The 12,214-nt window shown below is 44.6% G+C and overlaps 2 protein-coding genes across 3 annotated transcripts in view; both read right to left on the bottom strand.

The window, feature by feature from the left end:
• Nucleotides 1-6,434, bottom strand: part of immt (inner membrane protein, mitochondrial (mitofilin)) — a 14,417-nt gene extending 7,983 nt beyond the window's left edge. The window contains exons 1-5 of the mRNA XM_005751287.1: nucleotides 6,240-6,434; nucleotides 4,227-4,294; nucleotides 2,690-2,879; nucleotides 2,188-2,314; nucleotides 420-679 (exon numbers count right to left, since the gene is read on the bottom strand). Coding sequence (XP_005751344.1) covers nucleotides 420-679; nucleotides 2,188-2,314; nucleotides 2,690-2,879; nucleotides 4,227-4,294; nucleotides 6,240-6,281 — 687 coding nt within the window. The 5' untranslated portion in view covers nucleotides 6,282-6,434. The remainder of the gene's footprint in view (nucleotides 1-419; nucleotides 680-2,187; nucleotides 2,315-2,689; nucleotides 2,880-4,226; nucleotides 4,295-6,239) is intronic.
• Nucleotides 6,435-6,846: 412 nt separating this feature from the next.
• Nucleotides 6,847-11,105, bottom strand: slbp (stem-loop histone mRNA binding protein). 2 transcript variants are annotated; one of them, XM_005751282.1, is made up of 8 exons: nucleotides 10,663-11,105; nucleotides 9,597-9,740; nucleotides 9,016-9,129; nucleotides 8,839-8,910; nucleotides 8,348-8,470; nucleotides 8,085-8,240; nucleotides 7,888-7,996; nucleotides 6,847-7,455 (listed from the first exon to the last, which is right to left on the bottom strand). In XM_005751282.1, exons 1-8 carry the CDS (start codon nucleotides 10,719-10,721, stop codon nucleotides 7,396-7,398), a joined length of 837 nt encoding a protein of 278 aa, XP_005751339.1. In that variant the 5' UTR covers nucleotides 10,722-11,105; the 3' UTR covers nucleotides 6,847-7,395. The 2 variants fall into 2 exon arrangements, with proteins under 2 accessions (XP_005751339.1, XP_005751340.1); XM_005751283.1 differs by having other exon boundaries at nucleotides 8,839-8,904.
• Nucleotides 11,106-12,214: the final 1,109 nt, after the last annotated feature.

The following is a 12,214-nucleotide window of genomic DNA, read 5'->3' as shown; positions in this document are numbered from 1 at the left end:
AGTGAGGAGGTGAAATTATTAACAAGATAATCGACCTCTGTTGGAGCAGCGTTCAGATAGCTGCTCTGTGTTGGTACAGGGCATTGAGGATGATAACAGTGGGTGGATTATATTCTTAAACGTAGTTGCAGCGCTTTCAGAAAGATCTGCTGTGATGAAGTTACAGGTTACATGTATTACGAGAGTCGTTATTACTAAAGGAAGCCGAGGAGTAACTAAACATCTGAGCAGGAAAGTGCAGGAGAGAACGGTCGGTCGACTACACACTCTGAATAAAGCACGTAAAGATAACATATTAATATTTAATTCAATTGGCTAAAACACTGCTGTGCTTGTAACAGGAACAGGAAGTGGTACTCTACTGCACAGAGCGCCAACACCAAGTCAGAGCTCCACCCAAAGGAGAGGATTTAATCGTATATACCATGTGCCCACTGTGGATTGGTCTGTGGTTTAGATACTGGCTCTTCTAAGCTGCCGCCCAGAATTTTGCTTTGTGCTGCATAATGACAATAAAGAAGGACAGCAGAGCGTGCAGTGGTTAGCACTGTAGCCTCACAGCAAGGTCCTGTTTCAGTGATGATACCTTTGACTGCTGCTGCCTCTGTGTCACATGGAGCAGGGACTGATGGGACCTCACCGATGGCTGAGATGATATGAGTCGCCTCTGCTGAGGCCTCTAAATGGGACACAAATACAGAAGGCAAGAGCCGCTCAGGAGCTTCCATGTGTGTCACCACGCGCAAAGCCACTCATACACATAGTAAAGACCATCCATCGACTGGTTTCATCATCGCTTCAGCTTCAGCTACAGTGAGGTAGTATTTATGGCAGCATAATGGCTTTAAAGCTATCAAAGATACAATGGCTGCTACAAACTAAGAAGCCTAATAGCAGTGCAAAATGAAATTTCACACGGGAGCAACAACAGGAGAGTATAGGAGAAGACAGCTTACCCTGAGAGGCTTCTGCTGGGGCTAAACAACAGAGCGCACATTTACAAACATCTCAAAGAAGAACGGGTGGAGCTAGCAGCTAACAGAGCACACCGCCCCCCAGAGTGGAGAGTTTGCATCAGCAGATATTAAACGTTGGCTTGTCCCAGAGACATTTACAGGCTGATTTGAATGAACTTGAATTTAAATAATATTAACTTCATAATGTAAATAATGATATCACGGCACTGTCGAGATGGCTGATGATCAGGCTGCCTCTGGTGAACACTTTCATGAAACAACTGCATCCTTTGAACACCATCACAGTGGATTTTAAATCAAACTGTCGAGATGAGACTGAAGTGATGAAAGATGAAAATCCTTCCAAGTCCATCGCTGCCTTTAATGTAGAATCCACGGACGTCACAAACACCACCTTTGGTTTTGCAACTGAAAGCGTGCTCTACAAGAGTCAGGTGACCAACTTGATACTATCACAGATTGCTGGTGCCATTTCAATCAGCAGCTACAGTGTCAGCAAAAATAGTGACCTCGTACAGCACATTCATTTCCATGCATTATGAGGTGTCGCTAGATTTTCTTGCACGCTCAGTCGTCCAGGTAAAGAAATGTGGACGCAGCATCTTCAGCGTGTTAAAGTGGGTAAAATGCTCTCCCACTACGTGTTTCCAGGCTTCTCAGTGTCGCTGAGGTCGCGAGTGCATTTCTTCTTTTAAAGAATTTACCAGATTACTGACTCGGCCTCTCCTACGGTTGTTGCCAGCTCTCTCATACATCTGTTGGGTTTTCAGCGTAACGCTGGCCTCACTCACTGTACCAACATCACTTTGGAGCGCTTACTGCAAATTCCAGAAAAACTAACCAAACACAAGTGCAACTTTATGTTTCATTTGTAATGGAGTCCTTACAAACGTTGCCTCTGAAAGTGGTTTATTAGATATACAAGTGTCTATAATGAATAAGTCAATACTAGTGTTAGAATCCTTGAAATGAAGCTGCGCTGGAATCACATCTTGGCTGAGTTCAAAGCCACTGTGGTGGTGTACAAACACAACAGCCCCTTACTGTCACTGCACAGATGCAATGACACTGTGGGCGCTCCACCCGACTACTGTGAACGAACTATAACAAAACGGAAATAGAAATAAAGCTGATAGAATCAGAGCACATGATAAAAGGCAGATGGCAACATGAAGCCATGAGTTATAATGACAGTGGGCGCCACACTTACCCTGTAGGCTCTGTGCAGGCTGACTGGGGGCGGGGCTGGAGTCTTTGACCGGACCCTCGGCTCCCTCCTTCTTCGCCGACTTCTTCATTTGTTTTTCTATCATAGAGGGCGGCTGGGCCAACTCCACCTTAACAGCAACCATTTAAATCGAAGCATACGTTATTACAGTGTGGTTCTAAAAACGTGGTTATTCTTTCTATACAAATATTTAGATTGTATTGTGTGGAAGTTTATTAGCTGATATCACCGATTCTGAGTCGAATTTTAACAGACACACACTGGAAAGGTGGAGGGATGGGGTGGAGGGATGGGGCTTCAATGCAGTCTGATCATTTGAAAAGCCATTGTAACGTACAGTGAATCCTCCTTAAACCATCAGACACTCACACATGGAGAGCCAGTAAAAGAAAAAATGCTCGACTTCAATTCTTCTGAACTGACGGTGAAACACAAACAAACTTTGTGTCCTGTAACTATGACTAGGATGGGCTGAGCACCGTACCCGTTTCTTTATGGGGAGGCCAGGATCTTGGGCAGCGGGTCCCAAAGCCAAACCCAGCAGCCAGTCTGAGTACGGGACGTTCTTCTCAACCGCTGCTCTGAACTTATGGTCCCATTTGGCGTAGAGTACGGTCCCTCCAATGCCACCACTTACTGTCAACAAGCCAGCAACAACCACTTTGGAAGCACTACTGAAATGAAAAAGGACAAGCAGACATGAATGAATGGAGAGTCTCGCTAACGGCCTTTGCACTCTGTGTATCCTAGTTCAGCCGACTTGCATATAGTGATCTCAGGAGGAAAGCGATGCTGTAGAAGCGGCACGCTCTTCACTACGATAGCACTGAAGATCTTCTCTTGAGGATGAGAGATCCGTGTTTTGAAACGACAGGGAGCAGTCGCATGTAAACATGGAGCCAGAGCGCAGCGGGACACAGATTTTGGTGGCAGGCACAGCACATGTCGCGTCCATGTGAGAGGCCCTTAAGAAGACAGCTGAAGCCCATGTGCTAGTCCTAAACAATTCATTAGTGTACTGTGTGTGTTGGTGTGTGGTGGGCTCATTGAGTCAGCACGGAGAAGATCTTGGAGAACGCACGGCTGCCGTGAACACTCAGAACAAGAGTGAAAAACTGGATCACATCTGAGGGGCTCGCTCGAACAACACCTTTGAGCGCAAATTGGATCACATCTTGGGAAGTGCACTGCGGTCGGAGGTCTCAGAACCTGCTCTTTGAGCAAAAAGAACGACAACATCACGAACATAAGTTTGATAACATCGTAGAAAGCTCGCGGCTCTCCAACGGGAGATTGAGAGACCAGTGTTGGACTGTAGAACTGCTTTGAAATTCATATGAGCTGTTCGCACTAAAGTAAAAAGCACCATCACTTCATGCGGATACCTCGGCGCCAGCTGCGGCCTCAAGGCTGGAGCTCAACAACACCCTGATAACGACTGTGTTGAGTCTGTTCCTTCCCATTCCATGCAAGGCCACCTGGGTTGGCTGGAAGACTGTTTACTTAGCCTGGCAGGGTGAAGGACACTGTCTCATCTGAACTCTGGACACACACACACACACACTGATATGCACACTGATCCCCCCTCCCTTTCCAAAGGCCTTCGATGCTTGTCCCCTCCCGGGGAAGATGGCGGTCGACTGGACCAGCGCAGACATGCTGCAGGACCGGATGCGCTGTCTACACCGGCTCTCTCTCACCCTTTACCCGCCCCTGTTGCTTGTCTTGTGTTTCTATGGTGTGTTGATAGTCATGTGCTTTTGTGCTGAGGTGTTTTTTCTGTTATCAAACTGTTCTCCCAGTAGGAGCTCAGTCTGAGTGGAGTTTTTTCTCCTCCTCTTACCTCATGTTATGTATTTTCGTTGTTTTTTTCCTATCAGCCGACCTTTCTGACATGTCTGCCCAATGTGATGTTTGTGTAAAGTTGGTCAGAAGGTTCCTTTGTAAGTGCGCATGCGCCATTAGCGTGCTGCCTGCTGTAACCCTAATTTCCTTCAGGATTAATAAAGTATTCTGATTACCTGCTCTCTCCTGCTGTGTAGTGCCGACACTGCTGCAGACTGGTAAGAGGGATTCTCCTGTAGTTCTTCTGGAAAGTGGTGAGGAAAGCGTGGCAGTGAAAAGAAATCCACGTCACACAGATCCAGAACGGGCACACATTCACAGCAAGCACAGAGCAACAAATTTCAGTGCAAGCAACAGACTACACAATGTTTTCCTTATCGTCATATAAAAAATTGGGGAATTAGGTGCAGAGATGCTGTTCATAAGGTAAAAACAGACTTTGTGCAATTCTAACAAGCCTGGAAATCAGTACTTTGTCTGAACACCTTTACTCTTCAAAACAGCCTGAGCACTCTGAGCCACGCTTTCTTGTAATTACATTCAATAGCCTTCAGAAACAGAGGTTTCATTCTCTGTCAGGACGGTGCCACACTGCTTGGATGGACACGGGTTAGTTTCAGGACAGCTTCATCAATTGAATTTTTCAGAGGGAAGGTGGCAGTCAAGAAACCACTGATTTAGAGGAGAAACAGACAGGGGTGGGTGTGCCAACATAAACAAGGACTGGACTGAAACAGTCCCAGGAACAGCTAAGATACTGCGCAGAGCAGCCGAGCTGGAGCGCAGTGCTATACTGACAGGTCGATCACAACCAGCTAATCAGCATTTGACGATTTCAATTTTAAATTTCATGATATTCACGTCACACACGAGCTTGCCCATTAACTGTAGCGCAAGTAATATATGGGTTTTAGTAATAAGTAAGTAATAAGTTTAGCACAGTTTGTCACTTGCTGTTAAATCATAAAAAGAATTAATTTGTCGTCATTAAATCTAAACAACAATAAGCAAAACTGTTGATTTACCATTTAAAACAGATCAGCAAATGAAGTACAAAGCATGACTTCTGAGCAGTAAACTGCACTCTTATTTTGTAAATACAGATTCAGGTACATGGCGAACACATCCAAGCTGAGTCCGGCAGAGACGAACATGTTTCCGTGTCCGGTGGAAAGAAGAGCCGAGGTGCAACAGTGTGATGCTGTAGCCCAGGGATGTCAAACTTATTCCGGCCCACTTTAACAGGTGAAAGCCACCTTTCTGTCACTGTACAGAAGTCTGGCTGCACTACATTGCATTACTCTTGTTCTCTTCTGCTTGCTCTCTTTTTTCTTTCTCAGCAGGTGATCCAGGTGATTGATATATGCATTTTTTTTCTCTGCCCGTTCTGTTGGTTTTTGTTTTTTGCCCTTCTCCCCCGTCCCTCTTCTCAGCTGTTTCTCTTTCCCTCTTTCTTTCTCCCCTTCTTTCCCCCAGTCAAGTCTGTCCCGTATTCAGTAAGTGAAAATAAAATAAACAATAAAAGGTGAATCAAATGGACCATTACGGCAAGGCTGGGATGGTCAGTTTGGTAAAGTAAATCCGTTGGGCATCTTTCTTTGCCTTTAGACAACAATTCTGATGCAAAAGAGCCAAACGGGACAGGCCAAAAAAAAAAAAAAAAAGAAGTCTGGCTGCACACTTAATCCCAGAAACAGAACAAAGTTTTCGAGAACGCACATCATGCGTTAGTATTTGTGGATTTTACGAAGACAACCTGCAGCGTTTGTTCTGATTCATTAAAAATACCACGTCTACGTGCAAACGCGTTTAAAGGCTAGTGCCGCTAGTAGCATAAAATACTGCGCCGGTTAGCTGGTATCAAACCTGTGGCCGATAAAAGGTCAAACAGACAAGTTTTGGTTTTTGCCATGATGACCTCTCCGCTCAAACTTAGCCAAACTCGTTAGCTTGGTTATGCTTAAAACGCCATTATCCATCTGTCACCGGAAGAAACCCGGCTAACATTAGCATGCTGCGCTGTTCTGACAGCGTCCACAACCAATTGCATGGCATCAAATACAGCGCTCGACAGCACCGAAGAGTTAACAGCCCGAACTAGTAAATTCACTGTGGCACCTTGAAGCAGGCTCTGGGTCACTGAATGACAACACGCTAACGTTAGCCCGCGGAGCAGGCAGCAGGCTTACCCGGGCGGTAGCATTAGCCCCTCTCAGACACGCTCTCAGCATGGTCTTCTCCTGCTTTGGTTTCTGAGTTCGTAAATAAATTGACCTGCACAGAAACAGATAATTTCTTTGCTGCTCTTCTTCGTCTTCTCGCGCACTCTTCTTCTCCTCAGTACTTTGCGTGGATTAAACGTTTGCGTGCACAACAGCGCCCCCTTATGTTGTTCCCGTCATTCTTCCATCTTTTTTGATGTCCCACACATAGATTTATAAGGGCACACAAATCAGTTTGTCCACCTTCGTCCAAGCCTCGATCGAAGACATAAGTCAGACAGATTATTTCCCCAGCGCTCCTAAACTAAGCTAAACAGATTCTCCCCAGTGCCGGGCAGTTCTGGTTATCTATACTCTCTAGCATACAACACTGGTTATGTGTGAGCTCATACAGTATTCCAGTTTAACACACATTTTCCACTAATTACTACATCAGCTGTGTGAAGTGTGTCAGAGAAACTCTGGTTTCAAAGTCACTATTTAAATCTGTGGCATGCTGTCCAATGATGGACCAAGTTTTCAACAGTTTTTAGCCAAAAATAATAATAATTCACAAAAAAAGAAGAAACATTGATTTTTCTTGTTTGTTTTATTTATTTGTTTGTTTTTTTATTTCAAGTTCTATTAAAGATACAGCAGTAAGAAACAATTACATTTGTATTAAAACAAAAAGCCAGAGCCCAATATTTCTCAAGGATAACTCAAAACATCATCATTGCCTCCGTTTCTATTAAGACGACTCCTCCGAGTTCAGACAGTTTCTATGCATCTGGAATCTTCTCAGGTAGAATATGAGAGACGTAAGCTCGCATTTGCACAAAACTAGATGCACACTCCAACAGGCCTCTCACTGGTACAGCAAGTGGGGGTTTTTTGAATACCAATTCTGAAACATGCGTCGTTAAAAATGTAAAATCTTGTCATAAAATACTCGGAACAGATAAACTACAACAAACGATGGATGGAGAAACATATGGTGAAAACAAAACATTAATTATAATCAGTGACTGCCAGCCAAAGACAGAGTGTGTCCACAGACTCTTAGCTGGCAGCTGCAGCAGTTTTTTCTGAGTGGACTGTGTGAAGTCGATGTGGGGGGAGGACTGAACCATTCAATAACAAGCTATGCAATATTAGGCTCTGCCGTCCTTTGTACTTTGACCGGAGTACCGCAGTCTTCATCCTGAACAACACAACACAAACAATATCATTTAATACAGTGTTTGTAAGGGTGGCTTTTTCATCTGTGGATTAAACTTTGCACAACAAGTAAGGAGACCTGTGTTTGCTCCCATTGGACAGCCTGCTTGTTTCTCCTTAAATGGGCCACATTTGCCAGAATAAACCAGAATAAACAGCAGAGTTGAGCAAAGAGAAAGCTGAGCAAACACGCTTCCTTTCTTTTTGTGCCAAGTTTACAAGCAATCCCACCATCATCATCATCATCTTTATTTTCTTAAAAACTGATGATCGTCTAAACAATGGACCAGATAAATATTTAAACCAAGGTTCCAGAAAGATTCAGTCAAAACCTCGGAATCAAACGCTACGATTGTCAGTCGTCAGCACGTGTGGGCCTCGACATTTCAGCAGCACCTCAGTGACTTCCACTCACCTCCACTGACAGGCTGTGTATCGGCAGCGAGGTCTGGGTGTTCTGGGAGTCAGTAATGGTTGGGAAATCTAGTTCAATGTCCATTACATCATCAAGGTTGAGCTCCTCACTGGTGGGAGAAGGAGAAATATACACATCATACATGAGGACGGCCAGCAGCTGACTGACGACGTGCAGAACGTGTACGAGTGTCTTACACGACATCGAGGGTCTTGTCCTGGCCTTCCTCTGCAGGGGGGTCCCAGGCGTGTAGTTTGACCTTCCACAGTTTGATCTGCTGGTCCCAGGAGCGACGACTGTACTTCCTGAACTTATTGGGAGTTTTTGGATGAACGCCTGGCTGACGCATGTGTCTGAAAAGAAGAAACACGAGGGTTAATGCTGACCAGTGTATTACACACACCAGCAGCGGGCAGGCTTTACACTGGATGCTCCACAGCACGCGTCTCTGTCGACCTACTTAGGAACTTCTTTGATGTAGCGGTCGTAGGCCAGCGTGTTCTTGCCATAGTTGATCTGTTTCTGTCGTCGTAGCAACACAGCTTCATCGGTTTCCATGTTATCTCCCTCTCTGGAGTCACAGCTGCAGCACACAGACACATTTAGTCCCGTGCACACAATACAAGGACAGAAACCCTCATCGTCTCATAGCAGATATGATATTTATCGCATCATATTCTGATGCTGAGCACTTTACTTTTTGTTACCACATAACTGAGCTCCATTAGTGCAATCTGTTTTACCGTACTTGCTGCTTTGTTCGGTGAGACTGCATTGATTTTATTTCATGTTTCCATCATTTTGGGGATGAATACATTTTGTCTTGCCTTATTAATGGTAAAACTACATTGCACACTTGTATAGCTGCAGGTGGACATGTGGTTTGAGAAGCGAGGTTTCCATCAGTTCGTGAATATTCTGAGTTTAAAGGTCTGTGAGAGAATGAGATACCTTCCAGACGAGCCAGACGAGGCCCTTCTCTCCCTCTGGGTGAATTCTGCCCCCAGTATCCTCCTCCTGTAACTGAACACAGTGCAAACAGTGAGTCTGCAATCCAAAACAGGAAAAGAGTATCTGCTTTCATGTGCTTCAAAGACACCTGAAATGATGCAGAAACTGTTTAATTACCGCTGCATGTCTCTGTGCACATCCCTCCTCATCTCATCGTCCTCCACCTGGCTGCCCCAGTCAGCCTGCCGACCACAGCGGGACACTGAGCCTGTGCTCTCTGGTGTAGTGAAGCTAGGAGGACAATACCACAGGTTACACACACACAGGGATGTTACTGCTACAGTTCCAGCAGATGTCGTGGCCACATGTTGGTAATGGAGTCAGTAACCTGATTTTTAGAGTGGTTCATTAGCAGAGACTGGCTTGCTTCACTCAGTTATAGTGTAGTTAGATTTTTTTAAACACTACCATTCAAACTAAAATCATTCTAATAATTCTTTTTCTTTTTCTTCTCGAGCCTACACTGGAGTTTGGATGTGAACTACACAGACCAATGAAATTCTCACACTGCACGGCCTACATTTAACAAAGCACCTTTGAGCAGGGCCATTGAAGCTGTGGGTTTTTGGTCCAGTCTGAAACATTTCCCCAACAAACGCCAAAAACCCACAAAGCTTCAGCCGCCTCGTGGCTTTTCAGTTACAAGTCCGCTGCCTTACATGTTCATCACTTTCCACATTAACTGATCTTACTCTCACCTAGTATGTCTGCGATCAGGGTGTTTGTAGCTGGAGTCGGTGTGTCCGTTCCTTCCTCTATCGATATCATCTGCCTCGCTGTTGCTCCGCAGGCTCCCATTGATCCCCCTCTTCCTGCAGTGGGACCACCGAGATGGGCCAAAGCTACACAAGAAGACACAAAACACGTGCAGATTTAAACATGCTAATTCATTCTTGTTTTGATATTAGATTTCTGCAAACACGTCTCAAAAACATTCTCTTCTGTGTCAAATTAGAAAAAATAAATCACGGCTGTTAAAAATGCAAAAGCAGCAAATACATGCATGGACTGCAAACACACGGTGGGACGCATGGTCCCACGCAGGAAAACACTCATGATCGTTTCACGTCTCCGTATTCAAAAATGGCAAAGCTGCACTAACGGTTTCAAAATCCGGGAATTTCTTGTAAACCTTCTTAGACAGATTAAAGTCTAGAGAAGCTGAACTTTCTTCAATAATAAATGGTTAGTTGAGTACAGTGGGTAAAACTGGAGCCATACACTTCCTTTAATAGACTAGTTCTCCCGCCAACTTCTTCCGATTGTGCGGACCATCATCCATCTGTGACTCTTGTTTTTCCTGGAGGGCACTTAGGACCGCGAATTCTAACATCAGACGTTACAACTACAGCTGTCAAGCACCTGTCACGGTTCATCCACTCACTTGTGTGTTACACTTAGCATTCACAGTCCACAATGTACTCGAGCGTTAGCTTTAGCAGTTGTCTGTATTTAACGCCTTACCGTCACCTTTTTACCCGCACTGTTAGCTAGCGTCACTGTCAGGTCCACTGTTCACGACAGACCTGCTACAGACTGCTAGCTTCTACGAGCTTAAAGAAAATAAGGTAACCATACTAGCAAGAACACAGCGTGTACTAGAGTCACGCGGGTCCATCAGGTACAACAAATGTTTTTTAGCCTTCAAAATGTCCAGATCATCTTTGCAGACAAAGGTTAAGCTAATCTGACGCAGTGGCTTCCATTTAACGAACACAAAGGTTTAGCCGCTAATGACAGACTGAGGCGGGGATGTAAACAGACCTTTTTTCGTGCTCGATGTTGTGATCCTCACGTCGCCGCTCTTTGGTCCAGTCAGACATGTTCTCGGTTAAAAAACAAGACTGCGTGGCAGGAGACTTCTTTGTGCTCAGCTGGGAACTTACAGCACCTACAGTCTGAAGATACGCGCCAACTCTGAAAGACGCGCGACCTCAAACGAGCCAATTGGTCACGTGGCCGGAAGTAGGAACGGAGGAAGACCACAGCTGTCGAATATGTGCTGGGCTGAAAGAGTGTGCTCACGCTGTGTCTATGGCGTTATTTTTGTGCAAATAACGCCATGTGTATCCCCCTCTGGCAATAGTCGTGCGGTTTTCTTGTGGCCTCTGGTATACACAGCTTCTCTGAGCTGGCACCAGGATGTTTAACTGCGGATGTGCTCCATCGACGAGTGGCCAGAGAAGGGGCGGGTCTAAGGTGATGCGCTCCGCCTTCTTCTTCTTCTTCTTCTTCTTCTTTATATGGTTGGCAAACAGCAAAATGACGCATTACAGCCACCAACTGGTGTGGAGTGTGGACCGAAAAGACAAGAGAAAAAAAATCATCCTCCTGAACAAATGGGTCTGCCTTAAGAACCAAAACACAGCCTGATAACTTTCACTTATAGAGTTCGTGCGAAATAAATCAAGCAAGTCCAACTTCACTCTCATATCGTCCAGCTTTTTGATCAGTTGTCTCCTTTCAGCATCATACTTAATGCAATAAAACGTGTTCTGTTGTTTCCTGTTCCCTACTGCAGTCACACTCCCCTGTACAGTGTTTTCCTATTAAAAACAATGTGCTATTTTATTTATTTATTTATTTATCTTTAGAAAGAGGGGCAATACATATTAATGAACATTTTAACAAATGTAAATATGCCAGATTATAGCCTTGGGCTAATTTCCATCTGCAGACCCTCTGGCAGGTTGGTGTTAAACACAAGTTAGTAAAAAGATACAGAGACACTATTTACAGGTCATGTGACAAGGACGAAAACAGTGATCGCATTATACTAGAACAAACAATGACGAGGAGAGTGGACACAGAGGACAGTATAGATAACAATAACGGAAACACATCAATTATATTGCACAAACCCCAGTATTGCACATGCCCTGACTGTCCTGATACTGCACTGACCCATTACACTAATAGTTGTTTCCCTTTTTGTAATACACTAACTCTTTTTCCCGTCCAATATAAAACATGATTATTAAACATGATCACATGTTTGTGTGTCCCTGAGCCGCCCTTTTAGGTGACTCATAAAGATGGGTAGATTTGTACTTCCCTCACTGACAGTGGAAGACTATTCCAGAAGCTCACTCCCTAATATGACAGAGCATCTGTGAAAAGGTGGTCCGTCTGAGTGCCAGTTCACAATCACCTCTAACAGCGGCTCGAGTCTGTCGACACCCGGCAACACTGCTAGACTTTTGTTTAATAAAATCACTGATTGGTGGAGGCGCCAGACCATGTATAACTTTGTATATTAGACAGGCAGATTTAAATGATTTGAAATTAGTAAAATTTAAAAACTTGGATTTATCTA

Source organism: Pundamilia nyererei, unplaced genomic scaffold (assembly GCF_000239375.1).
Source record: "Pundamilia nyererei isolate P.nyererei 1_Seehausen unplaced genomic scaffold, PunNye1.0 scaffold00305, whole genome shotgun sequence".
NCBI lineage: Eukaryota > Metazoa > Chordata > Actinopteri > Cichliformes > Cichlidae > Pundamilia > Pundamilia nyererei.
This window is presented reverse-complemented; position numbering and strand designations above follow the sequence as displayed.